This window comes from Plecotus auritus (assembly GCF_963455305.1).
Source record: "Plecotus auritus genome assembly, chromosome: 6".
Classification (NCBI taxonomy): domain Eukaryota; kingdom Metazoa; phylum Chordata; class Mammalia; order Chiroptera; family Vespertilionidae; genus Plecotus; species Plecotus auritus.
In genome coordinates, this window is record NC_137773.1 from 86,644,341 (window position 1) to 86,672,165 (window position 27,825).

At 49.5% G+C, this 27,825-nt stretch overlaps 3 protein-coding genes and 1 pseudogene across 4 annotated transcripts; 2 read left to right on the forward strand and 2 right to left on the reverse strand.

Moving 5' to 3' along the window:
- Nucleotides 1-953: 953 nt before the first annotated feature.
- Nucleotides 954-2,643, forward strand: LOC308251712 (large ribosomal subunit protein eL21-like; annotated as a pseudogene). The gene is made up of 2 exons: nucleotides 954-1,354; nucleotides 1,596-2,643. The product of its transcript is annotated as a large ribosomal subunit protein eL21-like (transcript).
- Nucleotides 2,644-2,785: 142 nt separating this feature from the next.
- On the forward strand, nucleotides 2,786-4,595 carry ALKBH7 (alkB homolog 7). Its single transcript, XM_080674485.1, has 4 exons — nucleotides 2,786-3,123; nucleotides 3,803-3,976; nucleotides 4,065-4,189; nucleotides 4,369-4,595. The coding sequence occupies exons 1-4, from the start codon at nucleotides 2,920-2,922 to the stop codon at nucleotides 4,529-4,531; spliced, it is 666 nt and encodes a 221-aa protein (XP_080530611.1). The 5' UTR covers nucleotides 2,786-2,919; the 3' UTR covers nucleotides 4,532-4,595.
- A 220-nt stretch (nucleotides 4,596-4,815) lies between these two features.
- On the reverse strand, nucleotides 4,816-8,730 carry PSPN (persephin). Its single transcript, XM_080674486.1, has 3 exons — nucleotides 8,603-8,730; nucleotides 5,255-5,423; nucleotides 4,816-5,167 (listed from the first exon to the last, which is right to left on the reverse strand). Exons 2-3 carry the CDS (start codon nucleotides 5,406-5,408, stop codon nucleotides 4,860-4,862), a joined length of 462 nt encoding a protein of 153 aa, XP_080530612.1. The 5' UTR covers nucleotides 5,409-5,423; nucleotides 8,603-8,730; the 3' UTR covers nucleotides 4,816-4,859.
- On the reverse strand, nucleotides 6,404-17,093 carry GTF2F1 (general transcription factor IIF subunit 1). Its single transcript, XM_080674474.1, has 12 exons — nucleotides 16,634-17,093; nucleotides 16,505-16,551; nucleotides 15,869-15,941; nucleotides 13,620-13,813; nucleotides 12,262-12,432; nucleotides 11,032-11,216; nucleotides 9,860-10,013; nucleotides 9,592-9,773; nucleotides 9,396-9,469; nucleotides 9,173-9,311; nucleotides 8,853-8,970; nucleotides 6,404-8,763 (listed from the first exon to the last, which is right to left on the reverse strand). The coding sequence occupies exons 1-12, from the start codon at nucleotides 16,643-16,645 to the stop codon at nucleotides 8,559-8,561; spliced, it is 1,554 nt and encodes a 517-aa protein (XP_080530600.1). The 5' UTR covers nucleotides 16,646-17,093; the 3' UTR covers nucleotides 6,404-8,558.
- Between the last annotated feature and the right edge of the window lie 10,732 nt (nucleotides 17,094-27,825).

Here is a 27,825-nt window from a genome sequence, read left to right on the forward strand (position 1 = left end):
GCTAGAAAGATGGAGAGTTGCTAACTGAGATGGGAAGGCTGGCGGGAGGAGCAGGTTTGAGGGCCACGATCAGAAGCTGCTTTTGGTCATGCTATATTTGATGCTGGATGAGCCTCAGACATCACAGGGGATGGGTAAGTCTGGGTCAGGGTTGGAAATAAAAATATATGAGACATCAGCTTGTGGAATTCGTGGTCAGGCTGAGAACTGGCAGTTGGATTTGGCACAGTGAAAGTCACTAAGTGGCCTTAAGCACTTTCAGAGCTGTGGGGTCTCAGAAAGCATGGGCTGGAAAATACTGGAGCCAGACAAGTCTTTCAAGGAATTTTGCTGTAAAGGAGAGCAGAGAACATGGGACTGGAGCTAGAGGGAGAATTGGGGTGAATTTTATGTTTTTAAAATTCAGAGGACTTTTAATTTGGCTATCTTTATCAGTTACACGCTAAACTCTTCATTATGGACAATTTTAAATATATACAAAAATAGAAAATACAGGATAATGAGGCCTCATGCACCCATCACACCAATTCAAGGCCAACTTTTTTTTTAAAATATGTTTTTATTGATTTTTGGGAGAGGGAGAGATAGAAACATCAATGAGAGAGAAACATTGATTAATCGGCAGCTTCTGGGATCAAGCCCGCAATCCAGGCATGTGCCCTGACTCGGAATCAAACCAGTGACCTCTTGGTGATTGGGGCGATGCACAATCCACTGAGCTTCACTGGCCGAGTCATGGCCAACTTTGATTCGTCCCTCCCTGTCCCCCACTTCCCTGGATTATTTTGAAGAAAATCGTTTTCATTACATCTATAAATATTTCAGTATGTATGTCTAAAGGAATAAGGACTCTCCAAAAAGGCAACCACAATGCTACTTTCAAACCTAAAAAAATTACAATAGCCTTTCAGCCAGAACCACCATCTTCCAGTAATTCACCAAAATGACTTAACACAAAGGGTAAAAGGAAAGGCACCCGCGCTGTTCTCCAGGCCTTTTGGGACACGTGGAGTTGTTCTTTGGCCACATACATGCGACTCTACAAGAAAGGTGATATTAAAAAAAAAAAAAAAAGTGATATTGTGGACATCAAGGGAATGGGCCCTGTTCAAAAAGGAATGCCCACAAATGTTACCAGGGCAAAGCTGGAAGAGTCTACAGTGTCACCCAGCATGCAGTGGGCATTACTGTGAACAAGCAAGTCAAGGGCAATATCCTTGCCAAGAGAATTAACGTACATATTGAGCATATTCAGCACTCTAAGAGCCGAGATAGCTTCCTGAAACATGTGAAGGAAAATGATCAGAAAAAGAAAGAAGCCGAAACTGGTTTGGCTCAGTGGAAAGAGTGTCGGCCTGTGGACTGAAGGGTCCCGGGTTCGATTCCGGTCAAGGGCATGTACCTTGGTTTCGGGCACATCCCCAGTGGGGGGTGTGCAGGAGGCAGCTGATCGATGTTTCTCTCTCATCGATGTTTCTAGCTCTCTATCCCTCTCCCTTCCTCTCTGTAAAAAATCAATAAAATATATATATATATAAAAAAAATAAAATGTGCTCTCCCCTTTCTACCTTTAAAAAAAAAAAAAAAAAAGAAAGAAAGAAAAAGAAAGAAGCCAGAAAGGTACCTGGGTTCAATGAAGCGTCAGCCTGCTCCACCCAGAGAAGCACACTTTGTGAGAACCAATGGAAAGGAGCCGGAGCTGCTGGAACCCATTCCCTATGAATTCATGGCATAAGTGGAAAAAAATAAAAAAAGACTTCTGTGCTGATAAAAATGTTTCTCTTAATTGAGTGGAAGTGTGGCGTCCCTTCTCCCCCAAAGAATAATTAAAGAAAACTTTGTGTCCTAAAAGATAAACAAAAACATTTACAATATCTACAAATATCCAGTGTCCAAATTTCAATACTTTCAAAAAATTAAAATACTTACAAATATCCAACCAATGTCCAAATTTCCTCAGTCTGTATTTTTCTAGCTTGTTGCAACAAGTTGATAGATCTCTAAGTCTTCTGTAATTGCAGGTTTCCCCTTAATCTCTCTCTCTCAATCTCTCCCTCTTTTTCTTCTTTTTCCTTGAGATTCATTTGTTGGAGAAACAGGGTTGTTTTGTCTTGTAGACTTTTAGTTTGGATTTTGATGACTGGGTCAGGAAAGGTGGTGACATCTATCCTAGGTATTTCCTGTAACTTGATGTATAAATCTAGAGAAATCTAATTGAATTCAGGTTCCCCTTTTTGGCAAGTGACCTCTTAGCTGGGGGGCGGGTGTGCTTCCATCAGGAGGCACAGAAAGTCCAGTTGTCCCTCTTTTCCTGACCTTAGGGGCTGACGAGAATCCTTGTCTAGATCCACTATATGTTATTCCCATAAGGGCTGCAAAATGGTAATATGCCAATTCTACCATGAAGTGAAGGGGTTTTTGTTTTTATTGTTTATAAGGTGCAAACCAGCCTGTTTGTATAGGAATGGGTGATTCCTGGTTTTCCGCAAACTTGGTCCCATAATCGCGACCTGACGTCACTCCTCTGACCCCTGTGCCCCTGACCCCCTCCTCTCAGTCGAGTTGTTCTCTACCCTTAACCTCTAGTCCTGGCCACTCCATAACGTCGTCGGCTTTGGCCCAAATTCAAGGCCCCTAACCACCCCAGGCCAGATCCTGCCTTTGCCACTGGAGACGGACTTGCGGGACACTCAATAGTTTAAGCTACTGAGGGATGGCGCCCAATAGCGCGGGAGAGGAGGCGGGTCCTGGGAGGAGTCAATAGCTTAGGGAGGAGCCAAGCAGCAACCAGTAGTCTCCGAGAGGCGGGACGCTGAGGAAAGCCAATCGCTGGAGGCATTCGGCGCAGCCGCAACCAAAGGCTCTGGGGCGGGGGTGTCGCTCTGACCCCGGCCGGTCCCACGCCGGGGCTCCGAGGCTATGGCTGGGAGCGGGTGGCTGGCGCTGCGGACGATGCCCGGGCCTGGCTGGGTGCGGGGCTCTGGCCCCGCCGTGCTGAGACGCCTGCGGGATGCGGCTGTGGTGCGGCCCGGCTTCCTGAGCGCGGCCGAGGAAGAGACGCTGAGGCGCGAACTAGAGCCCGAGCTGCGCCGCCGCCGCTACGAGTTCGACCACTGGGACGCGGTGAGGCCGGCGGCGCTGGAGGCGGGACCGCGCTGGGGGCGGAGCCACGTCAGCGGCGGAGGCAGGGACGTTGGGGGCGGGGACGGGAGGGGTGCTCTGTGGGGCGGGGCTACCTGGGGGCGGTACCTAGGACGGTGGGGGTTGGGGCGGAGCTACGGTGGGGACGGGAGTGTGGCGCTGGGTGGGGCGGGGCTACGGCTGGGGGCAGGACCTTGGGCCTGGGGTTGGAGTCTTTGAAGATGAGGGCAGGGCCATAACTGGAGGCAGGACCTGGAACTGAAGGGTGTTTGGGGTACAGAACCAAGGTTAGATAGAGAAAGGGGTGTGGAGCGAGGTGAGGGAGGGTCACCGTTTGGGGGCGGAAACTGACATAACATTGAATATTGGGGCGAGGCCAGCACTGGAGCCTGGATTTGGAACTGAATTGGAGCCAGAGAGGTTGGGTACAAAAGACTGAGGCCAAACTAAATGGGGCAGAGGTCAGGGTTTGAGTCTCAAGATCATGGCTTAGATAGGACAAAGTCTGTGAGTTGAGGGTGAGGTCAAGGGTCATGCTGGGAAAACCAGCCCCTGGCTCTGTATTCTGTCCCTCCCTACCTTAGTTTCCCTGTCTTCTCCCCAGAGTGTCCCCCACCTCAACCCCCGGAGTTTCCAGGCTTGACCTGAGCTCTCTATGCAGGCCATCCATGGCTTCCGAGAGACAGAAAAGTCTCGCTGGTCAGAGGCAAGCCAGGCCATCCTGCAGCGTGTTCAGGCAGCCGCCTTTGGCCCAGGCCAGACCCTGCTGTCCTCAGTGCACGTGTTGGACCTGGAACCTCGGGGCTACATCAAGCCACACGTTGACAGCATCAAGGTAGGCAGAAGCCAGCAGCTTGAAGCTCCCAGCTGGGGTTGGGCCAGCCTGGCCAGAGCCTGACCTACCACCATGCTCCCTCTTCCAGTTCTGCGGAACCACCATCGCTGGCCTGTCCCTGCTGTCTCCCAGTGTCATGCGGCTGGTACACACCCAGGAGCCTGGGGAGTGGCTAGAACTCTTGCTGGAGCCATGCTCACTCTACATCCTTAGGTACTGCCCAGCCAAGAAGCCACCCCACTAATCACTGGTCAGACTCTACCCAGCACTTCAAGCACCTTCTCTCATTCAGCCCTCACAGAAAATACTACCATCCCCTACACAGCAGACGCTTAGCCTGGAACAGGGGTGCCCTCGCCCTACCCAGTCATAGCCTCTGTTTTCTCTTTCAGAGACTCTGCCCGTTATGACTTCTCCCATGAGATCCTTCGGGATGAAGAGTCCTTTTTTGGGGAACTTCGGGTTCCCAGAGGCCGACGCATCTCCGTGATCTGCCGCTCCCTCCCTGAGGGGGTAGGACCAGAGGAGCCTGGGCAGCCACCCCCAGCCTGCTGACCCCCAGGCCCTTTGCCCAGCTTCTCAGGGACACTGTGAATAAAGCTAGGAAATGGACAAGGTAGCCTTCCTTGCACTGGCTGTTTGCTGGGGCTGGGATCTGCAAGGGAAGCCCAGACCCTACCTGCCCACCAACCAGAAGCTAAGATGACAGGGTCAGGTGCACCCCACCGAACACAGAATCACAAGACCCCAGGATCAATTTCCTTTATTGTGTCCCTTGCTGGCATCCCCAGCCCACCCCATCTTCTCATCTTCTGGCATCTAGGTCTCCAATAAATAAGTCATCAGACCTCTGGTGTGGTTGCAGGGCCCCATCGGAGCACCCTCAGCCACTGCAGCTGCAGGCAGCCGCTGAGAGCTGGGGCAGCCACTGCCAGCGGTGGTGATCATCCAGGAAGGCCACGTCAGCATAGCGGGTGGGCTGGCAGCAGGGGCTTCCATGTGCTCGGCCCTGGCTCCGCAGCCAGGCCAGCGTCAGGCTGTGTTGGGTGCGGGCACCTCGGGGACAACTGCCAGCACAATAGCGGAAGATGATCGTCTCCTCCGAAGTATAGCCCAGGCCCAGCTCCACCACTGGCAGGGCCAAGCTCCGCAGCTGGCATGGGCCAGCTGGGGCTCGGCGCAGGCGGGCACCTGGGTGGGGACAAGGGGCAGTTGAAAGCGGTCAGGTGTTGGCCAGGAAGGAGTTGGGGAATCACATGGGGTGCTGGGGGTCCTTACCCAGCTGTGCCTTCCAGGTCCCTATGTCTGCTGCTGGTTCAGACGAGAGCGTTCCCTCCACCACTGGAGCCCCTTGAGTACCCGGGTCCCCGCCGAGGCCCAGCTGCAGGGATAGGAGCAGCAGAGAGCCGAGCAGGACTCTTCCTATGGCCATTGTGACGAACAGGTCCTGAGGATGGAGATGTCCTGCACTCTCAATTTATCCCCATCTGCGCTGGGAAATAACCGCTTCACTGCCGGATGCTGCATGGGCACGAGGGCCCCATGTCCCCCACATCCTCAGATCCAGGCAGGCCAACTCCCTCTGTCCCACATTCTTTCCTTTTAAGAGTTAAGGGCTCACCCCCACATCCAGACATTCCATAGATCTATTTCCGACACCCCCTCCACACCTTGATTTAAGAGTTGTAGCGGCAGCCAGAGCCCAGCCCAGGGTGAGCAACCAGGGTCCCTGCCCCACTGTCCCACCTGCCAACTGGAAGGAGAGGTGTGGGGGGGTTCCTGTGGGTCCCCCATTGGGGCCCCTCCCCATTCAAGCAGGGTGCTGAGGCTCAGGAGCCCCTGTGTTGGGCGCCAGGTGGAATGGATATATGGGGGCGGGGGGAGCGGGAGCAGGAAAGAGGTGGTTTGGCAGGTGCATTAGCTAATGGGGACTCATCCATCATGGCTCCAGCCTAGAGGATTAAGACATCATGCCCCTGTGTCTGGGCCTGGCTGAGTCAGTGTCAAAACAGGAAAAGGGAGAGGCTCTAGGACAGCCAAGAGTTGGGACACAAGGGGCCAGAAGCTCACCCTGCAGGGACTCCTGTCTCTAGAAGGCCCACCTGAGGACCCTGGAACTTCAGCCTGGTCCTGGTGTCCAGAGCATCAGCAAGAAGGGAGGTGACTCCCACTGCGTCTTGGAGGCAGTTGCAAATCACAGTGACTTCCATACCCTGTCCCTGTGGCCCCTGGGAAGTGAGACTGTCCCTTGCCTCTGAAAGGAGGCTAATCAGTCCCTCCCACATGCAGTTCTGAGGACAGTGTTTAACATGGTGTTTGGCACTGAGGAGTTTGGGAGAGCTTTTGAGGCAAAGGAAATTCAAATAGCTTTTGCATGTTTGAAGAGGTGCTCCACCTCACACAGGTGAGACTGAGTTAAAACTCGACTTGGAACCCAAGATTGGCAAAAATCAGAGAGCTTCCACATGGCTGGGGTGCACGCATGACAGGTGTATCCCCAAGCTGTGGGTGGGAGTGTAAGTTGGTAGCAGTTGAGCAGTTGATACTGAAACTGCAAATCCCATCCCTTTGACGCCGAAACTGCTTCAGGAATTTGTGCTTAGCAGGTGAGCAGATACAAACTCAGGGCTATTCACTGCTTTCTATCAGCAAAAGATCAGAAATGACCGGAAATCCACACACAGGGGATTGCTTCACTAATTTGGTGTGGTTGTTCTTATTGCAGTGCCTAGTGAGACTACTTTCAGAAGTAGTCCAAAGTCACCCAGAATTAACACAGGCAGAATTTGAACCCAGGTTCTGTGGAACACAAGGCCTCTGCTCCTAACCACTGAGGCATAAGGCTTTTAGGCCACAGTCCATGGCCGTGAGTATAGGGGTAAAAATCCCAGCACAAAGGGTGAGAGCATCTTTCCTGCTGCCCCAAAAAGGCCTGGCGGAAGTATGGGGAGGGAGGTTGGACCGACCTGGGACATTCCTAGGAATTAGCCTGACATCTCAGGCATTCCCATTTGACAGCCAAGATCCTGTGGAACTGGGTGGGGAAGTTTTCCACCTGCAGTTTCCAGCTGAGGGCAAGATAGAAATCTGGATCACTTGGGATAGGGGTTCCAAAGTAGCGCCTGCTGCCATTTCATTTCCAGCAGCATTATTGTCCATGAAATTGAACAGTCCTTCCACTACAGAACACCTAGCAATGCTGGAAAACATAAATGCATAACCAACTTGTGAGAAAGGGAAGCCCCAGAAACATCACTGGAAAGCTGAAAAAGGTGCCAACATCAGCAATAAAAGGGGTTTGGATTTTCGCTGTCATGTAGGGACAGAGCCCTGAGCTGAGAACCATCCCAAATGGGCTCAGGCTAGGACTCGTGGGGCACCTGGTGGGAGCAAAGGCAAAAACCATTTACAAGGACTGGCCTGTAGACCATCCAGGAGTCCCACAGATAGAGCCCGAAGCTGGCCACCAGTTCCCCTATCCAAGATTACAATCAATCAATCATGAAGAGTAGTCAGAAGATAGAACAGGAAGCCTGTGAGCTTCAGGTGCTGATGTGTCTGATGAAAACTATAAGACAAGATGCTTAAAATAAAAATGTGAAAGGGATGAAAAACATTTAGGATAGTCCAGCCTGCGTGGCTCAGTGGTTGAGCATTGACCTATGAACCAGGAGGTTATAGTTCGATTCCCGGTCAGGACACATGCCCGGGTTGCAGGCTTGATTCCCAGTGTAGGAGGCAGCCAATCAATGATTCTCATCATTGATATTTCTATCTTTCTCTCTCTGAAATCAATAAAAATATATTTAAAAAACACATTAAGGACAAAACACTCAAAACAGACCAGCTGCCCTGGCCGGTGTGGCTCCGTTGGTTGGGCATCATCCTGTGCACCAGGGGATTGCCAGTTTGATTGGCAGTCAGAGCACACATCCAGGTTGCAGTTTTGGTCCCCCATTGGGGTGTGCACAAGAGGCAACCAATCAATGTTTTTTTCTCTCATAGATGTTTCTCTTTCTCTAAAATCAATAAAAACATTTTAAACTAGCCCTAGCCAGTTTGGCTCAGTGGGTAGAGCGTTAGCCTGCAGACTGAAGGGTCCCGGGTTTGAATCCAGTCAACGGCACATGCCCGGGGTTACTGGTTCAATCCCCAGTACGGGGCAGGCAGGAGGCAGCTGATCAATGATTCTCATCATTTTGTTTCTCTCCCTCTCCCTTCCTCTCTGAAATCAATAAAAACATAACATTAAAAAAAACAACAGACCAGCCGATCAGAAAAAGAAACAGCTGAAGAGATAACTGACAAAGTGGAAGACAGACCTGAAGAAATCACCCCATGTGCAAAATAAGTTCTAAGAGACATCTCAAGGTTCTAGAAGGAGGAGTGGGGGAGAATAAGAACTAAAATGAGAAGAATGCTGCTTAGGTTTTTCCAACTTATTAATGCTGGGGCCTGGGATTCAGGGAGCAGGGTGACAAGTGGACAGTTGGACCCACAGCAATGAGTATGTGGAATTCAAGAGCCCATGAACTTCTGGAGATGAGCTTATTTATTGGGCAAAAGGGTGGGGGCCAGCCCCTCACTCCTTGAGGGAGAAGTGCATCTTGTCGTTGATCATCTTACGCTCAGGGTTTAGACGTTTGAGGATCTGGGCAAGCACATTCACTGTCTGCTCGCTACTCAGCCCTGTCTTCTTGGTCTGGAACTTTTTCAGCAGGTCTTTCGTGGTCATGGGCTTCCGTGTCAGGTAGCGGCGCACAGCATCCTCAGTCACCTGCACATCACTGAGGAGCGCAGTGGAGAGTGGGGAATTAGTGGGTAGCCCTCCTTCCCAGTGGTCCCCATCCTGTCCCTGCTATCCTCACCAACTTACCCACTGCTGGGGGTTGACTTCCCAGATTGGGGCTGAGGGGTCGACTTCCCAGACAGGCTCTGAGGTCCACTGTCCAGCCGCAACCGCTTAGCTGCTGTCGTCTCATTTGTCCGCTTTCCTGTGAGAGCAGAGACAGGGCCGAATATTAGAAATGTGAAACTGGACATGTCGGGAGACCCCAGGCTGGGTGGTGCTTAGATTATGGATACAAGGGACTCGGGCAGATAGGTGTCTGCCCCTTGATCTGGCCTCAGATCCTGATGCTCAGTGCACACAAGAACAGAGGTCAAGAGGTCAAGTGGGACGGGAAGGCCACTCACCTTGCTCCAGTTTGCTGGCAGCTGCCCGAAGGGTGGAGGAGGTGTTGCCACTCTCTGTGCTGGGTGTGCCTGGCCGGCTATTGCCCCTTGAGCTGCCCCCTGATGGCTTCCGCTCTCTCTTGGGGGGAGTCTTCTTTTTCTGCAAATTTTAGGGGTGGGGATGTGAGTCTGGAAACAGACACCAGGGCCAACATCCCTCCTCCCAACCCTGGCTGGGCCTTACAGCCATGAAGAGAGCTGAGGAGGCCTCACTGTCAATGTCACTCTCTTCTGAGCTGTCAGACTCATCACTGCTGTCTGTATGGGGACAGAGAAGAGCTGTCAGGATAAGAGGCACCCACACCCACCCTCAGGTCTATCTCAGATAAGGGGGTCTAGTAGGGGGCAGAGGGGACAGACGCCTAGAAAGCCAAGTCCACCTCTCTTCCGCTTCTTCTCTTGTGGTGTGGGTGCCTTCTTCTCCTCCTCCTCCTCCTTGTCCTCCTCAGGAGGCTTCTCCTCCTCACTCTCCTCGCTGCTTTCACTCCGCTCATCCACACCCTTGGGGCCCTCCTCCTGCTGGGTGACCTTGGGCTTGCCCTCCGGCTCTTCCTCAGAACTGCTGTAAGACAGAGAGTGAGCAGAGGGTGAGTGAGCTCTTCCTCCAGGCTGTCCCAGGGTCTCACACCCGCCTCCTGCTTGCCTCACCTGGAGCCATCAGACATGTAGTCCACCTCCTGGCCCTCAAAGTCCCCATCGTCACTGTCCTCAAAGGCCTCATCATCTGACCCCTTCTTCTTCTTCTTCTTCCGCCCTGCCTTAGTCATCGGTGCCTTCTTCTTGGCCTTGGGGGCTTTGCCACCTGGGGAAGTGGAGGGGTGCTGAGCACTCATCGTGGTTTGTATATTCAAGGACATTGGGACACCTTAGGCCTTGACAAAGGGGGAGAGATGACCAGGGCTGGCCAATTCTTAGAGAAAGCAAAGGGCTTGCCTAGGGGAAACACCTGTCATGTGCAAACCAAACCAATCTGGAATCTATACTCCCTGGCCACAGCCTTTCTCTAATCTCACACTGAGGGCCACTGTCCTCTGCACTAAGTCACCAGAGCCCCCTGGAATGATTCAAACTGGTGGATCCTAAGTAATCTCCTGCCCTGTCTTGTCTTTCCCTTGGAAACCTCAATAAAGTCCATCCCATCATATCTTTTTTAAAATGTTTGTCTGTTGTTGTTTTTTTGAGGGGGGAGAGAGAGATGGAAACATTGATATGAGAAACATCAATCGGCATGCACCCAACCACAGGTCAAGCCTGCAACTTGGGCATGTGCCCTGACTGGGAATTGAACTGGAGACCTTTCAGTGCATGGTATGATGCTCAACCAACTGAACCACACTGGCCAGGGCCCATCACTCATTTCTGCCTCCTGCTCATTCTGGTGCTTCCCCAAGTGGCCCTGCATTGCATGTTGTGCCTGCCTCTCATCTCCCAGAAAACTGTAAACTGTTTTTTTTTCAGTGGCATTAATCACTCTGTGTTGTCACTCAACTACCTTTATAAAGTAAGACTCAAGCCCTAACCGGTTTGGCTCAGTGGATAGAGCGTCGGCCTGCGGACTGAAGGGTCCCAGGTTCGATTCCAGTCAAGGGCATGTACCTGGGTTGCGGGCACATCCCCAGTAGGGGGCGTGCAGGAGGCAGCTGATCGATGTCTCTCTCTCATGGATGTTTCTAACTCTCTATCCCTCTCTCTTCCTCTCTGTAAAAAATCAATAAAATATATTTAAAAAAAAAAAAAAAAAAAAAAAGTAAGACTCAAGCACGACGTAGGCAGCTGTGCCGAACACCCCAGCCACCAGGGGAGGCTCTGCCCAGGCTCACCCTCCTCGCCACTGGCCTCGCTGTCATCAGACGACATCTCCAGGTCATCTTCCAGGTCGTGGATGCGCAGCTCACTGGGCTTTTTGCGGCCACGCTTATCCTTCTCCTCATCCTCCTCGTCCTGGTCCTGGTCTTTGAGCCGCCGCTGCTGCATGATGCTGAAGTGGTTCAGGACTTTGTTCCTCCTGCAGGCAGAGGTAAGGAGTACACTGGGGTCTGAAAACAGGCCTGGCTCCAGGGACCAGGTCTCCTCCCTGCACATCACTGGATGTTTCCCAGAAGGGAACCACAGACATGAGTTAGGTGATAAGAGGGATTATCTGACCCCAGGGGATTCACACATAACATGGACACCCTAAAAATCACACGGGGAGAGCTGACCCTTTTTCAGTTCCCTCTGCCCTGAGCTCTCAAGGAGAAGGTGTTGGTGTGGTGTTGGCATCCCAGCACCTCTCTCAGCTCAAGACCAATTTCAGGTCCACACAAAGGCACATCAAAATTAAAATGGCAAAGGTGCCTGGCCGGCATGGCTCCATGGTTGAACGTCAACCTATGAACCAGGAGGTCAAGGTTCAATTCTCAGAGTACATGCCCGGGTTTCAGGCTTAGTCTCCAGTGGGGGGCGTGCAGGAGGCAGTCCATCAATGATTCTCTCTCCTCATTGATGTTTCTATCTCTTTCTTTCCCTCTCCCTTCTCCCTTCTTCTCTGAAATCAATATCAATATTTATTTATTTATTTATTTATTTATTTATTTATTTATTTAAAGTAAAGGGATGGAAGAAGATATTTCATGCAAACAGAAATGGAAAAAAAAAAGCTGGGGTAGCAATATTTATATCAGACAAAATAGATTTCAAAACAAAGGCCATAACAAGACCAATCTCAGGCAACAGAAATCTGCAGGTGATCCAGACTAGACGTCCTGCCTGGGGAAACTCAAGGCATCCAGGGACACCCTGCCCTGCTCTGCTCTCAGTCACCAACTCCTTAGCCCTCACAGGACCCTGTACATCCCTGATGGTTTGGTTTATGTCTCCCCATTGGACTGAGAGCTCCCTGAGGGCCTGGTGGGGTCTGGCTTGGTCATCTCTGAGTCCCCAGGTCCCAGCTGGGCATAAAGTTATGGTGACCTTCCTCATTTCCAATATTTTGGCTCTACACTAGTGAAGCTGAGAGACGACACTGTCTGCATCCTGCTTCCCTCCCAGCCCTGCCTAGGCTTACTCACCTCTCCCATTCCTCCTCAGCTTCCTCAGCAGTGAGCGTACGGTGCCGGGCCAACGGCGTGAAGTTGTACCAGTTGTGTACTGGGAAAGCTTCAAAAGCCCCATCAGGGCACTGGGTGAAGATATAGTAGGACGTGTTCTCTGTCACACCTCCCTTCTTTATACCCTTGAACCTGCAAAGAGCCATGGTCACAGCCTGTGTCCAGAGAGACCCGCCCTGGCCCACCATGCCCCTAGGCCTGTCCCTTCTACAGAGCCACCTGGTTTCTCTGAGCAAACTCAGAGGCTGGGAGGCTTTGGGCTAGCTCTTGAACTGTCCGAGCCTTGATTTCCAAATCTGGAAGCAGGGCCGGTGCTCTTCACCCTGCAGAGTGGGTTCAGGGCTTCCCCCATTTTACATATCATGGTCCTGTCATGGAAGGAACATGTTAGATAACCTAAAGAGCACAGGCCCTGCAGTCAGACCCCTCTGATCTACCTCCAGGCTGCTCCTTGGGCCTGAACCACTGCGAGCCTCCTCCTGGCTTCTGCCCTCACACTCTTCCCACACAAAAGTCCAGGCAACGTTAGAGTGCCCCTTCCCTGCTTACCACCTTCAAGGTGGCCCCTGGATGTATATGAACAGGGCAGGTGCCCTTAGGACTCTTACACAAGCACCAACTTGATTTACCTTTAAAAATAAAACCCCATAAAAGAGATAAACCAAGAACTTATATGCAGAGCCCAAGACATGGGCAATAGGGTGGTGAAGACATGGCGGGGGAGTGGGTAGGGCTGGGCCGAGGTGGGTAAAGGAGTGTAAAATGGAGACATCTGTAATACTAATAATAAAATATAGCAGAAGCCATTAAGGGTTTTCATTGGGGGTTTTGTAAAGTGATCTGGCTGCTGTAGGGTGGAGGGCAGATGAAGCAGGGTAGAGGTGACAGCTGTGGTCCTGGTGAGCAATGTGTATATATATATATGGCAAAAATATATATATTAGAGGCCCAGTGCATGAATTCGTGCATGGGTGGAGTCCGGCCAGCCTGGCCAGGAGGAGGGGACATGGGTAGTTGGCTGGCCTGCCTGCTGGTCGAATTCCTGGTCGAGGGGACAATTTGCATATTAGCCTTTTATTATATAGGATATACACTGAGTGGCCAGACTATTATGCATTCAGAGATCATAATAATCTGGCCACTCAGTGTATATGTTAAAAAATAGAATGAATAAATAAATAATAAAATAAAACCCCATGATGGAGGACATGCTGTCACCTGCACTGTGCATATGGGGCATACAAGTTCTGAGAGAACACCCCACAAATTGAGGGCATGAGGGAAGAGGAGGGTGGGCACCTGCTGCCATCACCACTTACTTCCTGCCCGATTTGCCATTGACTCGGAGCAACCAGGGCTGGTCCTCAGGTCGGAACTCCTTGAGGACAATACCATACTTCTTCCTCCGAGCCTCCTCCCGAAGCTTGCGGTTAAACTCACTGCCTGCACCTGACTCAGGCATCTCCTCTTCTTGGTAAATCTTCTTGTTGCTCAGGTCTCGCTCTAGCCGGGCCTGGGGAACAGGGTGGGGGAAGCAGGAAACAAAATCTCTCATCAGGGCACCTGCCTTTGCTCAGGCTGTGCCCCTACTCCTAAGAATACCCTTTATTCTGCCGAAACCGGTTTGGCTCAGTGGATAGAGCGTCGGCCTGCGGACTGAAGGGTCCCGGGTTCGATTCCGGTCAAGGGCATGTACCTTGGTTGCAGGCACATCCCCAGTGGGAGGTGTGCAGGAGGCAGCTGATCGATGTTTCTCTCTCATCGATGTTTCTAGCTCTCTATCCCTCTCCCTTCCTCTCTGTAAAATATCAATAAAATATATTAAAAAAAAAAAAAAAGAATACCCTTTATTCTCTCCAAGCTGAGCTACAGACACTCCAAGTCAACTTCTTGCTCAGCAAAAAAAAGTAGAAAGTCAGCGCTCAGTGAATGTGAGTGAAGGGATATGGGCAAGCTTTGTACTGTCTATTTGTGCAGCTTTTTGAAAGTCTGAAATTATTTCCAAATGAAAATGAAAAAAAAAAAACACACAGTAAAAAGCCACAGTAAGTTCATAGTGGTAGTAAAACAGAAACAACAATGAGCCCTAGCCAGTTTGGCTCAGTGGATAGAGCGTCGGTCTGCAGACCAAAGGGTCCCTGGTTCAATTCCAGTCAAGGGCACATACCTTGGTTGCAGGCTCCTCTCTGGCCTGGGCCCTTGTCAGGGCTCATGCAGGAGGCAACTAATTGATGTGTTTCTCTCCTCAATGTTTCTCTGTCTTTCCCTCTCTCTTCCACTCTCCCTAAAAAAATCAATGGAAAAAATCCTCAGGTGAGGATTAACAAAAAACAACAACAATGAAAACAACTTGCTTGCCTGGCTGGCACGGCTTAGTGGTTGAGTGTCTACCTGTGAACCTAGAGGTTACGCTTCTGATTCACGGTCAGGGCACATGCCTGGGTTGCAGGCTCAATCCCCAGTAGGGGACGTGCAGGAGGCAGCCAATCAATGATTCTCTCGCATCATTGATGCTTTTATCTCTCTCTCCCTCTTCCTTCCTCTCTGAAATTAATAAAAATCTATTTTTTTAAAAAAAGAAAGAAAACAACCTGCTTGGAATTGGCCTTCCTCTCTCTGCATTCGACTCTGGACTGCCCCATGAATTCAGAAGCCATTAAAGGCTAAGGTTTTCCAAATTTTAATCTCTGGACAATTTAACAGTAGATACTATTTTTAAATGTACGTTTATAATTCTTCCCTGGCCCTCACCCCTCAATATCCAATCCATCAACAAATCCTGTCAGCCTCACCACCAAAACCCACTATAGTTAAATCATTTCTCATCACCTGTTTGCTCCAAAGCCCCATCATTGCTCACCAGGACCACAGCTGTCACCTCTACCCTGCTTCATCTGCCCTCCACCCTACAGCAGCCAGATCACTTTACAAAACCCCCACTGAAAACCCTTAATGGCTTCTGCTATAGACTGAATGTTTGTATCTCCGTCCCAAAATGCATATGTTGAAACCTAACACCTGTGGATGGTATCTTGGGAGGTGACTTTGTCATGAGGGTGGAGCCCTTATACCAAAGGGTCCCAGAGAGTTCCCTTGCCCCTTCCTAGAGGACACAGCGAGAAGAGTGCTGCCTATGAACTAGACGGCGGGTCTTTCCAGACACCAAATCTGCTGGTGCCTTAATCTTGGACTTTCAGCCTCCTGAGCTGTGAGCAATAAATGGCTGTTGTTTATATGATGTTCTGTTAGAGCAGCCCCAATGGACTGAGACAACTCCCAAAGCCCTTACAGTGGGGACTCTGAGACCATCTGTAGGATGTAGCCTCCGCCCTTGCCTAGAAAAATCTAGGCCCAAAATGCCCATCAGTGGGCACAATTTCTAAATGTTCTCCTTTCAGGAGAAGGCTTCCTGCAAAGCCTGACAAGTTTTACTCAGAGCCCAGCAGCTCAACCTGTTCTTTAGTTGTCACTTATCACCACTGGGGGGGCACTGAGGAAACAAACTTAGTTACTGTCACAGCCACGACATTCACAATCAATTCTCATTCCCCTCAGAACCTGGACTTACCTGATTCCAAGTAGCGAAGTTGACTTTATCAGCTGCATTGAAGGCCATGATGTTATATTTTTTGGTTGTATTTCTGGAATGATCAAGAAGAGGTAGTGCTCAATCCATCATTCAACAAACCCTCCCGGGTTCAGCCCTTTGTGGCAGGCAATGCTGAGGACACTTAAAACATCCCAGAGGTCCCAAGTCTGTCAGGGAAGCCAAATCCATGCTCTCAACCCATGCAGAAAAAGGTACAAAGATTTAGGGGAACCAAGATGAATAATAGGGAACTCAGCCCTAGGCAGGAGGGAGGGCAAGCAGAGAATGCTTCCTGGAGGAGGAAAATACTGGAACTGGTTTTGGGAATCAACAAGAATCCACCAGCAGTCACAGCTGGGGAAACAGCATTCCTGGCAGAGGGAATGTTAGGACAGGGGCTGCATCGCTTGCATATTAATGTACTCATTCATTCATTCCACTCAAAAAACAGTGATACCCCAGAGAGTCCTCAGCTCAATCCCAGCCCTGCCCTCAAAGTCGCTGCCGCTCTGGAGGATGAACCACAGGCAAGGCAGTGCCTGGCATGCCTAGAGACTCTTAAAGGTTTTAATTGTTAGGGGAGGGAGGGAGAGGGGGAGGGGGGTTAAGACTTACTTGGGAACTCGAACGACATACTCAGTGACATTCTGGCTGCCAGGGCCCTGCGCGAAGAAAAAGCGGGATGGTGAGTGAGGGACTGATTGCTGAGGCCGTCGGAACCCCTGGACCCCGTCTCATACTTACGAAGGCTGCCATGGGCAAGGGTCGGTGGTTCGGGTCTGGTCCAATCCGTGTTCTTTTCGCCTCTCCTGCGGTCCGCGACCCTCACACCGGTGAAAGCCGCCTTCGCGGGATCGGGTCTTTGGCCCCGATCGAGGACCCCAAGTCCCAGGTGCCACCGATCCTGAGTAAAACTACCCGGAAGCGCTGCTGGGTCTGCGGTCCGCCTCAGTGGCCGCTCCTAACACATCTGCGCCTGCGCCTAACCTGAGAAACTCTCCCGCGGACCGCGGACCGCGTCACGACCGCAGCCTCCTCCTTCGCCCCGGGACCTCAATGAGCTGTCACCTAGCCTCCTGGTGCCTTTCGGAGCAGAGAAGCAGTCTGGGTCAGAGATAACTACCTTCTGGAGTTCGTACAGCTGCTGACCGCTTTATATAGCGCGGTTGATCTGCTCCTGACGTGCACGCCCTCCCGTGACGTCAGCACGCAAAAGGCAGCGGGGCATTCTGGGAGGGGAAGGAGAAACCATGCACCCTCACTGACTCTCCAAACCTAGGGCTGCCCCGCCCCACTACGGAAGTGAGTTCCAGGAGGCCGCGTCACCATAGCAACCGAAGCCTCAGTCACGCCACGCAGCCGCGGCACCACTACCTCTTTGAAGTTCATTTCTTCTCTCTGCCCCGGGGTCGGGGGCGGGGGAAGGGAGAGAGACACACCGTCATCTTGCTAAATGATTGGGCCAGGTGCCCTAGTGAAGTTGAGCCGAGCCGGAAGAGGTCAGGGCCAGAGCTGGGATGGGGCGCGATAACCCCGCAGGCCGCTGGCAGGACGGGTCTGTCCAAGTCCAAGCTGCCCCTGAGGCCCCAGGAGAACGGTAACATCGTGAGGGTGGCAGGCTTACTGGGGGAAGGGAAGGAGACTATGGAGGGCAGGAGGGAGGTACAGGTACCCCCCCACACCTGATCAGGTGTGCACAACGCTCCTCGCACACAACATAGTAGTGACACAACTGAGCATGCTCACAGATCAGCCATTCCTTAGTCTATTTGAGTATCTGCTGTGCTGGGTTTAGGGCGGTCCACCGTGACTGTCAAACCAGCTCCCTGTCCTCTTGGAGATTGTAGTGCAGTCGAGGAGACCGTCTTAGAAAACGGTGCCTACAACTTAGGAGATGTCACAGCAAAAGCAGAGCGGGCTCTGGAGGCTTAGAGAAGAGGGGAGGTTTAAGTTGGGCCCTTCGGGTTGCTTAGGAGTTGGCCAAGCAAAGGCTGAGGGAAAGCAGGACACTAAAATTGCATCATAAATTACAACACCCCATAGGCTCCTCGCTCACTGCTGTTATGTCTGGAACTGTAAATTACTAGAAATATAGGGACAAGTGAGACAGATGTAGTCCTTGTCCTCATAGTGTACACTGGCTGGGAGGCAAAAAAAAAAAAAAGAAAAGAAAAGCCAAAACCGGTTTGGCTCAGTGGATAGAGCGTCGGCCTGCGGATTGAAGGGTCCCGGGTTCGATTCCGGTTAAGGGCATGTACCTTGGTTGTGGGCACATCCCCAGTGGGAGGTGTGCAGGAGGCAGCTGATCGATGTTTCTCTCTCATCGATGTTTCTAACTCTCTATCCCTCTCCCTTCCTCTCTGTAAAAAATCAATAAAATATATTTAAAAAAAGAAAAGAAAAGAAAAGAAAAGGAAACAAAGTCATCACTGATCATTGCTGTAGAGGAAATTGCGTTCCAATACAGGGATGAGTGGGTTTCGACCTGAAAGCGCTGAGGCAGGGATTTCCCAGATGGAGGGACCAGGAATGGGAGGAATGAGCTTGGCAGTTTAAGGGACAGAAAGGAGACAAGCAGGCTACTGGGGCTGGACCAGAGTGAAGGAAGGGGAGGGTGATATGGGATGAGTCTGGGGGATGGACAAGTCCCTTCCCCCTATCTGAGCCACCGTTTCCTCAACTGTAAAATGGGATGATAGAGTTATTACGATGCTTCAAGGAGATGCTGCATGCAAGGAGCCTAACCTGCTCTGGTTCACATCCTTATCCACAGAATCCACAGCAGCAGTAATGCATGCTATGCCGGGATACACCACCGGGCCTGAATACCCACCCTCAGATGATATCCGAGGACAAAAGTGGGTTTGCCACCAGACCTGTGTCTGGTATCATCCCAAGGACATGCACTGAGCTGTGGATACAGCTCTACAGGCACCAACTACTCTCCCTCTGTCTTTCTGGGCACCACAGACATCCTCAAGTCTCCCCATCTTTGTGATGGGTGGCCCAGGCTGTGACAAAGAGCCGCAGTGCAAGAACATGGTGACTGCCCAGCCAGTGTAGCTCAATGGTTGAGAGTCGACCCATGAATCAAGAGGTCACTGGTTCAGTTCTCGGTCATGCCGCACATGCCAGGATTGTGGGCTCGATCCCCATTAGGGGCATGCAGGAGACAGCCAACAATGTTTCTCTCATCAATGTGTCTATCTCTTTCCTTTTCTCCTTAAAAATCAATAAAAACTTTTTAAAAAGAACATGGCAACTAATTATGGGTTCTGCCATGTGGGGCTGACCAGCTGCTGCAGCAGGAGACCCAAGGCAGCACCTAGTAGGTATGGAAGATTCGTGACATCATGCTGCAGGGGCTCCTGGTGCCCAGGGTGAGAGTTCATGTGTGCAGGGGTAAAGGGAAGAAGAGGATACATTGAAACAAACTTCTAGAAAAGGCCCTGTGGAAGCTCCCCACCTCAGCACTGTTTTGTTGCCCTGAGCCTCTGTGTCCTCATCTGTAAAATGGGAGAGCAGCTGGACCTTCAGCAACAGTGTGGTGAGGGTTAGATGTCATCATTCTTCTTTTTTTTTAATCCTCACCCAAGGACATGATTTATTGTTTTTTAAATATGTATATATTTAAATATATGTATTTTTTATTTCAGAAAGGAAGGGAGAGGGATAGCTAGAAATATCAATGATGAGGGAGAATCATTGATCGGCTGCCTCCTGCACGCCCCCTACCTGGGGATCAAGCCTGCAACCCGGGCATGAGCCGTGGACTGGAATCAAACTCAGGACCCTTCAGTCTACAGGCTGATGTTCTATCCACTGAGCCAAACTAGCTAGGGCCCACCTTTTTAAAAAAATTTTTATCTATTGATTCTAGAGAGAGGAAGGAAAGGAGAGAAAGAAATAGTGATCTGTTGTTCTACTTATTTATGAATTCATTGGTTGATACTTGTATGTGCCCTGACCAGGGATAAAACCCACAACCTTGGTGTATAGGGGATAATGCTCTAATCAACTGAGCTACCTGACCAGGGCTATTTTGATCAGGATTCAAGTAAGGTTTACCCACTGCAATTGGTAGCTATGTCTCCGACTTGCTTTTTCATCTATAGGTGCTCCTTCTGTTGCTTTTGTTTCCTTGCAATTTTATTTATGGAAGAAGCTGGTTCTCTGGTTCTTTCTATTTTGCACAGTGTGGATTTTGATGATTGCGAAGTCATTTTTTTCCTACCATGTTCTTCTCTCCTCTATATTTCCTGTAAGTTGGTAGTGTGTCTATAGAGACTCTGGTTCAGGACTCAGACTGTTTTTCAAGTGTATTTCATTGACATTGATGTGAACTTGTAGCAGATGATGTGCATGCTTAGTTGTCTCTTTGCCATAATTGGTTTCTTGTTTAAATGCATTAAAAGGAGTCAGGTCCCTGAATGTTCACTGGGCCCCAGGAGGTGGACTTGAGAAAGTGCGGGAAACAGTGTATTGTGCTTGCAGAGTCCTTTTTCTTTTTCTTCTTTTTTTAGAACAATAAACACCTTTATTGCCTGAGCTAAGATAGGAGGGAGGGGAATTCATTTGCCTTTCTGGGCCTTGATTTTCCTCAGCTAGAACTCCAGCTCCTTGCCCTCTGCGCATAGCCACCTGCCTAACCACACCGGCCTGGTCTTGAAGCGAAGCACACAAGCTCGCCCTGCTGGAGCTGCTCCTCGAGGAGACTGCTGATTTTGGCATTTGTTTCCTTTTCATCCTCTTTCTTTTGAATTTTCTTTGTTTTTTGTTTAAAATTGCTTCCTCCTCAGGAGCCTAAAGCTTAGCCCCCTTCTTGTGGCTTGGGTGAGTGCATAGTGGGACTTGTACCACTTTCGGTCTGGTCCGCTGTCAATGAGCATGAATGAGGCAGTTCTTTATTGGGATCTTGGTGTGGACCAGTTTGTTGTTGGATGCATTGTAGACAACATCAATAATTCTTACGTGGTGTGTACAACACTTGGTGCCCTAGAAGTTGCCCGTGTCCAGCCTTAGGCACAGTACTTCTTGCTGCCTCCCCGCATGCGGACTATGTGCACGCGACAGGCGCCAGCTCTATTTTCCCTTCTTGTGGTAGGGCTTTCTCTTGCCCCCGCCTTGCAGTGCTTGTGCCAGTTGTTATGAGAGATGCCCATGGCTTGAGGCCAGCTGGAAAGTTCTTTTTCTGTCCAATTCTGCCACTCCGGGCTGTGATACTCTCTCTCCCTCAATGGTCTGCTTCCTCCCCTATTTACTGGTACATGAATCGGTGAGTTTGGTATAGAGCAATGTGGTTATTTCAGCAGGCTCCTTCTTGCCTGTTTGCCACACTCTTAGTAAGGGGTCTGTCTTGACCTGAATTGTGCCGCCCAATCCATATGTTGAGGTCCTAACCTCCACCACCTCAGAATGTGACTGTATTTCGAGACAGCAACTTTAAAGAGGTGATTAAGTTCAAATAAGTCATTTAGGTGGTGGCTAATCCAATCTGACTGGTGCCCTTATAAGAAGAGATCAGGACATAAGACACACACAGAGGAAAGACCACTAAGGAAGGACACAGGGAGAATACAACATCTACAGGCCAAGGAGAGAGGCTTGGGGGAAACTGACCCTGCTGACACCTTGATTTTGGACTTGCAGCCTTCAGAACTATGAGAAAATATAATTCGCCGAAACCGGTTTGGCTCAGTGGATAGAGCGTTGGCCTGCGGACTGAAGGGTCCCGGGTTCGATTCCGGTCAAGGGCATGTACCTTGGTTGCGGGCACATCCCCAGTAGGAGGTGTGCAGGAGGCAGCTGATCGATGTTTCTCTCTCATCGATGTTTCTAGCTCTCTATCCCTCTCCCTTCCTCTCTGTAAAAAATCAATAAAATATATTTAAAAAAAAAAAAAAAAAAGAAAATATAATTCCTGTTGTTTGAATCACCCAATCTTTGCTATTTGTTGTGGCATCCCTAAACAATCCATAGCATCAGATAGTGACCATTGTAAAATGCCCATCAATCTCTTATTTCATAGTTTTGTTTTGTTTAAGCTTAAAAAAAATCTTTAGCCCTAACCGGTTTGGCTCAGTGGATAGAGCGTCGGCCTGCGGACTCAAGGGTCCCAGGTTCGATTCCGGTCAAGGGCATGTACCTTGGTTGTGGGCACATCCCCAGTAGGGGGTGTGCAGGAGGCAGCTGATCGATGTTTCTAAATCCATGTTTCTAACTCTCTCTCCCTCTCCCTTCTTCTCTGTAAAAAATCAATAAAATATATTTTTAAAAATCTTTATTGTTGAGAGCATTACAGATGTCCCTCTTTTCCCCCCCCAGCGCCCCCTTCTACCCGGTTCCCACTCCACCCCAGGCCTTCATCACCTTATTGTCCGTGTCCATAAGTAATGCATATATGCAAATAAGATCTTTGGTTAATCTCTTCCCACCCCCTCGCCCCCACTTCCGAGATTCTTCAGTCTGTTCCATGTTTCCATGACACTGATTCTATTTTATTCACCAGTTTATTTTGTTCATTAGATTTCTTGTTCATAGGTATGAGTTTATTGCAATTTTATTGTTCATATATATATATATATATATATATATATATATATATATATATATATATATATTTTTTTTTTTTTTTTTCTTCTTCCTCTTCTTAAAGAATACCCTTTAACATTTCATGTAATACTGATTTGGTGGTGATGAACTCCTTTAGCTTTTTCTTGTCTGTGAAGCTCTTTATCTTATCTAACCTTCCATTCTAAATGATAGCTTTGCTGCCCTAGCTGGTTTGGCTCAGTGGATAGAATGTCGGCGTGTGGACTGAAGGATCCTGGGTTCAATTCCCATCAAGGGCACATGCCCAGGTTGTGGGCTCAATCCCCAGTAGGGGGTGTGCAGGAGGCAGTCGATAAATGATTCTCTCTCATCATTGATGTTTTTATCTCTCTCGCCCTCTCCTTTCCTCTCTGAAGTAAATAAAAATATAAAATAAATAAATAAATAAATAAATGATAGCTTTCCTGGGTAGAATAATCTCAGTTGTAGGTCCTTGCTATTCATCACTTTGAATATTTCTTGCCACTCCCTTCTGGCTTACAAAGTTTCTGTTGAGAAATCAGCTGACAGTCATATGGGCACTCCCTTCTAGGTAACTAATTGCTTTTCTCTTGCTGCTTTTAAGATTTTCTCTTTATGTTTAACCCTTGGCATTTTAATTATGATGTCTTGGTATGTGCCTCTTTGGGTTCCTGTTGTTTGGGACTCTCTGTGGTTCCTGGACTTGTAAATTTATTTCTTTTACCAGGTAGGGAAAGTTTTCTGTCATTATTTCTTGAAGTAGGTTTTCAATATTTTAGACTCTCTTCTCCTTCCAGCACCCTCATGATGAGAATATTGGTATGCTTGAAGTTATCCCAGAGGCCCCTTACACTATCCTCATATTTTTTGGATTCTTTTTTCTTTTTGCTCTTCTGATTGGATGTTTTTTGCTTCCTCGTATTCCAAATCATTGATTTGATTCTCAGCACCCTCTACTTTACTGTTGAATCACTGTATTCTTTATTTCAGTTAGTGTATGCTTAATTTCTGACTGGTCTTTTTTCATGTTTTTTACATTCCCACTAAGATCCTTGAAAGTCTCACTAAGTCCCACGAGTAACTCTATAACCATGGTTTTGAACTCTGTGTCCAGTAGTTTGCTTACTTCCATTTCTTTCATTTATGACATGTTTCTTTACCTCCCCATTTTGGCTGCTTCCCTGTTGTTTGTTTCTCTGTATAAGGTAGAGCTGCTACATCTCTTGGAATTGGTAAAGTGGCCTTGTATAGTAGGTGTCCTGTAGGGCCCAGTGGTTCAGCCTCCCCAGTCACCTGAGCTGGGCACTGTAGGTGCACCCCTGTGTGGGCTGTGTGCAGTTTTGTAGTTGAGCCGTGATTGCTATTGGTGTTACTGAGAGGAATTGGCCTCCAGGCCAATTGGCTGTGAGGACCAGCTGCAACTACAGTGGGAGAGCTGCTGTGCAGGAAACACTCCTATGGAGTAGGACTTGCTCCAGTGGGGCTTTGGTGCTCCCTGAGTCTTCCCCTTGGGTGTGTTGCTTGTGGATATGTAGACTTGTAATCTAGTATGGTCTGAAGCTGTCCACCAGGTGCCCTGGCTATGGAGCCTCCAGGGAGGTTCAAAGTCAGCCACTGCCTGGGGCCACTCAGCAGGACCTACAGAGATATCTGCAGATGCTATTTGTATTAGGTTTGGAAGTGCCCAGGTGAGGCCCAGTTGTGAGGCAAGGCATGCTGGTGCTGGTTCCAGGTCTTGGGCCTTTTATTGATAGGTTTGGGGTATGCTGACATCAACTGCAGCTTGTTTGAGACAGGCCATTCATATGAAAAAGCTGCTGCAAACAGCTTGGGTGGGGCTGCAAATTGGATGGGGTAGAGCAGGGGTCCTCAAACTTTTTAAACGGGGGGCCAGTTCACTGTCCCTCAGACCGTTGGAGGGCCGGACTATAGTTTAAAAAAAAAAAAAAAAACTATGAACAACTTCCTATGTGCACTGCGGGCCCAGGATGAGTCGGCTGCTAAGCAGGACAGGCAGCGGCACCCAGCGGGCCGGATAAATGTCCTCGGCGGGCGGCCATGTGGCCCGCGGGCCATAGTTTGAGGACCCCTGGGGTAGAGTCTCAGGGAATTATCAGGGCAGAACAAACAGTGTAAACCAGGCTCATGAAGACTCAGATATGGCTGCTAGTCAGCCCTGTCACAGGGGAGGTCCCAGCATAGGAACAATGACTGCTGTGAGCACCCCCATCTGGGAGAAAGCCATCCCTGAGTTCCTGCGCAGATGCCAGACAATCCAGGTCCTCTTCATATGTGTCTGTGACTCCCAAAGCTGCCTGGCGCTGGAGCTCAGAGGGTTCGAGTCTGAGTAAGTTTGTGTGTTGGCCCTGTAAGAGGAACACTTGGATGCTCAGCAGCCTCCATGTCACTCAGCCATAATCCCTGCTGATTTTACAGCACGAAGTTATGGGGACTTCTCTCCCCCACTCTGAAACCCTGGATTGGGGGTCTGGTGTGGGGCTGGGACCCCTTCCTTCTCATGGGTGGCCTCTGCAGGGACAGTCTCCCGCCCCATTAAAAAAATGGCACACATGGGTGTCGAACCAGTCCATTCCATGCCTCTGCCCCTCCTACTAGTCTCAATGTGCTTTCTTTTTTACTTCTCTAGTTGTAGGACTTCCATTCAGTCATATTTCAGGCAGTTCTGAATGATGGTTGTTCTGTATCTTAGTTGTAATTTTTTTTAAAAATAAATCTTTATTCAGATTATTACAATTGTTTCTCCTTTCCCCCCCCATAGCTCCCCTCCACCCAGTTCCCACCCCACCTTCTGCCTTTACCTCCCCCGCACTATCCTCATCCATAGGTGTATGATTTTTGTCCAGTCTCTTCCTGAACCCCCCATAACCCTTTGCCCCTGAGAATTATCAGTCCACTCCCTTTCTATGCCCCTGATTCTATTATATTCACCAGATTATTCTGTTCCTCAGGTTTTTAATTCACCTGATTTTTAGGTTCACTTGTTGATAGATACGTATTTGTTGTTCATAATTTTTATCTTTACTTTTTTCTTCTTCCTCTTCTTTAAGAATACCTTTCAGCATTTCATATAATACTGGTTTGGTGGTGATGAACTCCTTTAGCTTTCTCTTATCTGTGAAGCTCTTTATCTGCCCTTCAATTCTGAATGATAGCTTTGCTGGGTAATCTTGGTTGTAGGTTCTTGCTATTCATCACTTTGAAAATTTCTTGCCACTCCCGGCTGGCCTGCATAGTTTCTGTTGAGAAATCAGCTGACAATCGTATGGGTGCTCCCTTGTAGGTAATTAACTGTTTTTCTCTTGCTGCTTTTAATATTCTCTCTTTGTCTTTTGCTCTTGGCATTTAAATTATGATGTGTCTTGGTGTGGTCCTCTTTGGATTCCTTTTGTTTGGGGTTCTGTGCGCTTCCTGGACTTGTAAGTCTATTTCTTTCACCAGGTGGGGGAAGTTTTCAGTCATTATTTCTTCCAATAGGTTTTCAGTATCTTGCTCTCTCTCTTCTTCTGGCACCCCCATAATTCTGATGTTGGTATGCTTGAAGTTGTCCCAGAGGCTTCTTACACTATCTTCAACTTTTTAGATTCTTTTTTCTTTTTTCTTTTTCGGTTGTTTTTTGCTTCTTTGTATTTCAATTCTTTGACTTGATTCTTGTGTTCCTCTAGTCTGTTGTTGGGTCTCTGTACAATATTTTTTATTTCAGTCAGTGTATGTTTAATTTCTAGTTGGTCCTTTTTCATATCTTATATCGGCCTTTTCTAGGATATTCTTAAAAAGCCTTATAACCGTGGTTTTGAATTCTATATCCAGTCGTTTGTTTTCCTCCATTTCTTTTGTTTGCGATCTGTTTCTTTGATGCCAAATTTTCACTGCTTCCCTGAGTTGGTAGGGTAGATTTGTGTGCTAGGTTTCCTATATGGCCCAGGGGGTCACCCTCCCCAGTTAACCTGAGGTGGACACTCTTGGTGCACCCCTTTGTGGACTGTGTGTACAGCCTTGTTGTAGTTAAGTCTTGATTGTTGTTGGTATCACTGGGAGGAATTGACCTCCAGGCCAGTTGGCTGTAAGGATCAGCTGTGTCTACGCTGGGAGAAGTTCAGTGTTGGAGACAGCCTTATAGGATTAGACTTGCCAAATTGCAATAGCCTCTGTGCTCAGTTTGGATGGGGTGGAGTCTCAGGGCGGAGCAGACAGCCTTGGCTTCCAGTCAGCCTTGCCCTTGTGTGTGCGTGCCTCCAGACCTCTGCCTTCCCTGGCTCCCGAGTCTCCACCCGAGAGTCCAGATTCCCCCCCCCAAGAGCGTGGGTCCCCAGGGGCTCGCCTGGAACTGGGGTTCAGTGCAGTCAGAACTGGGGCTCAGTGGAGTCAGATGCTTCTCTCTTCTGCTAGGGAAAGCCTGTGGCAACCTCCGCAGCCTTTGTGTGCACTGGCACGCGCGCGCCTCCAGACCTCTGCCTTCCCCGGCTCCCGAGTCTCCGCCCGAGAGTCCAGATTCCCCCTAGTAAGAGCGTGGGTCCCCAGGGGCTCGCCTGGAACTGGGGATCAGTGCAGTCAGAACTGGGGTTCAGTGCAGTCAGATGCTTCCGACTCCCTTCTGCTAGGGAAAGCCTGTGGCAACCTCCGCAGCCTTTGTGCACACTGGCGCGTGCGTCTCCAGACCCCTGCCCACCGGGGCTCCCCCGGTTCTCCGAGTCTCCGGGTGCCTTTCTCTCTGACAGTCCAGACGCCCCCTGTATGAGCCTGGGTCCACGGGGTTTCGCCCGGGACTTGGGTTCAGTGCAGTCAGAACTGGGGTTCAGTGTGGTCGGGGGCTTCCTTCCCCTTTCCGCCAGAGAAAGTCAGCCAGGCTCTCAGCCGCCCTTCCTCTCTGCGCGCACAAAGACCCTTTGCTGTACCTCCAATTCTCTGTGAGCTTTTCTCTTTCCTTCTAGTTGTAGAATTTCCACTCAGCCAGCTTTCCTGTGGTTCTGGATGGTGTCCGTTCTGTCTTAGTTGTAGTTTTGAAATTATTGTGCGAGGCAGAAGTTTAGGTGCTTACCTATGCCGCCATCTTGGTTTCTCCCTCAAAGCTATACAGATTCTTAAGGTGGAAAGTAGGGATAACTGCCCTGGCCAGTGTGGCTCAGCGGTTCAACATCGACCCAGGAACCAAGGTCGCTGGTTCAATTCCCGGTCAGGGCACATGCCAGGGTTGCAGGCTCGATTCCCAGTAGGGGTGCATGCAGGAGGCAGCCAGTATGTTCCTCTTTCTAAAAATCAATGAAAACATTTAAAAAAATAAAGTAGGGATAACAATTCTCAACGTGACCCACACAATTCCTGTACTTTGCATTGTTATGAAAACA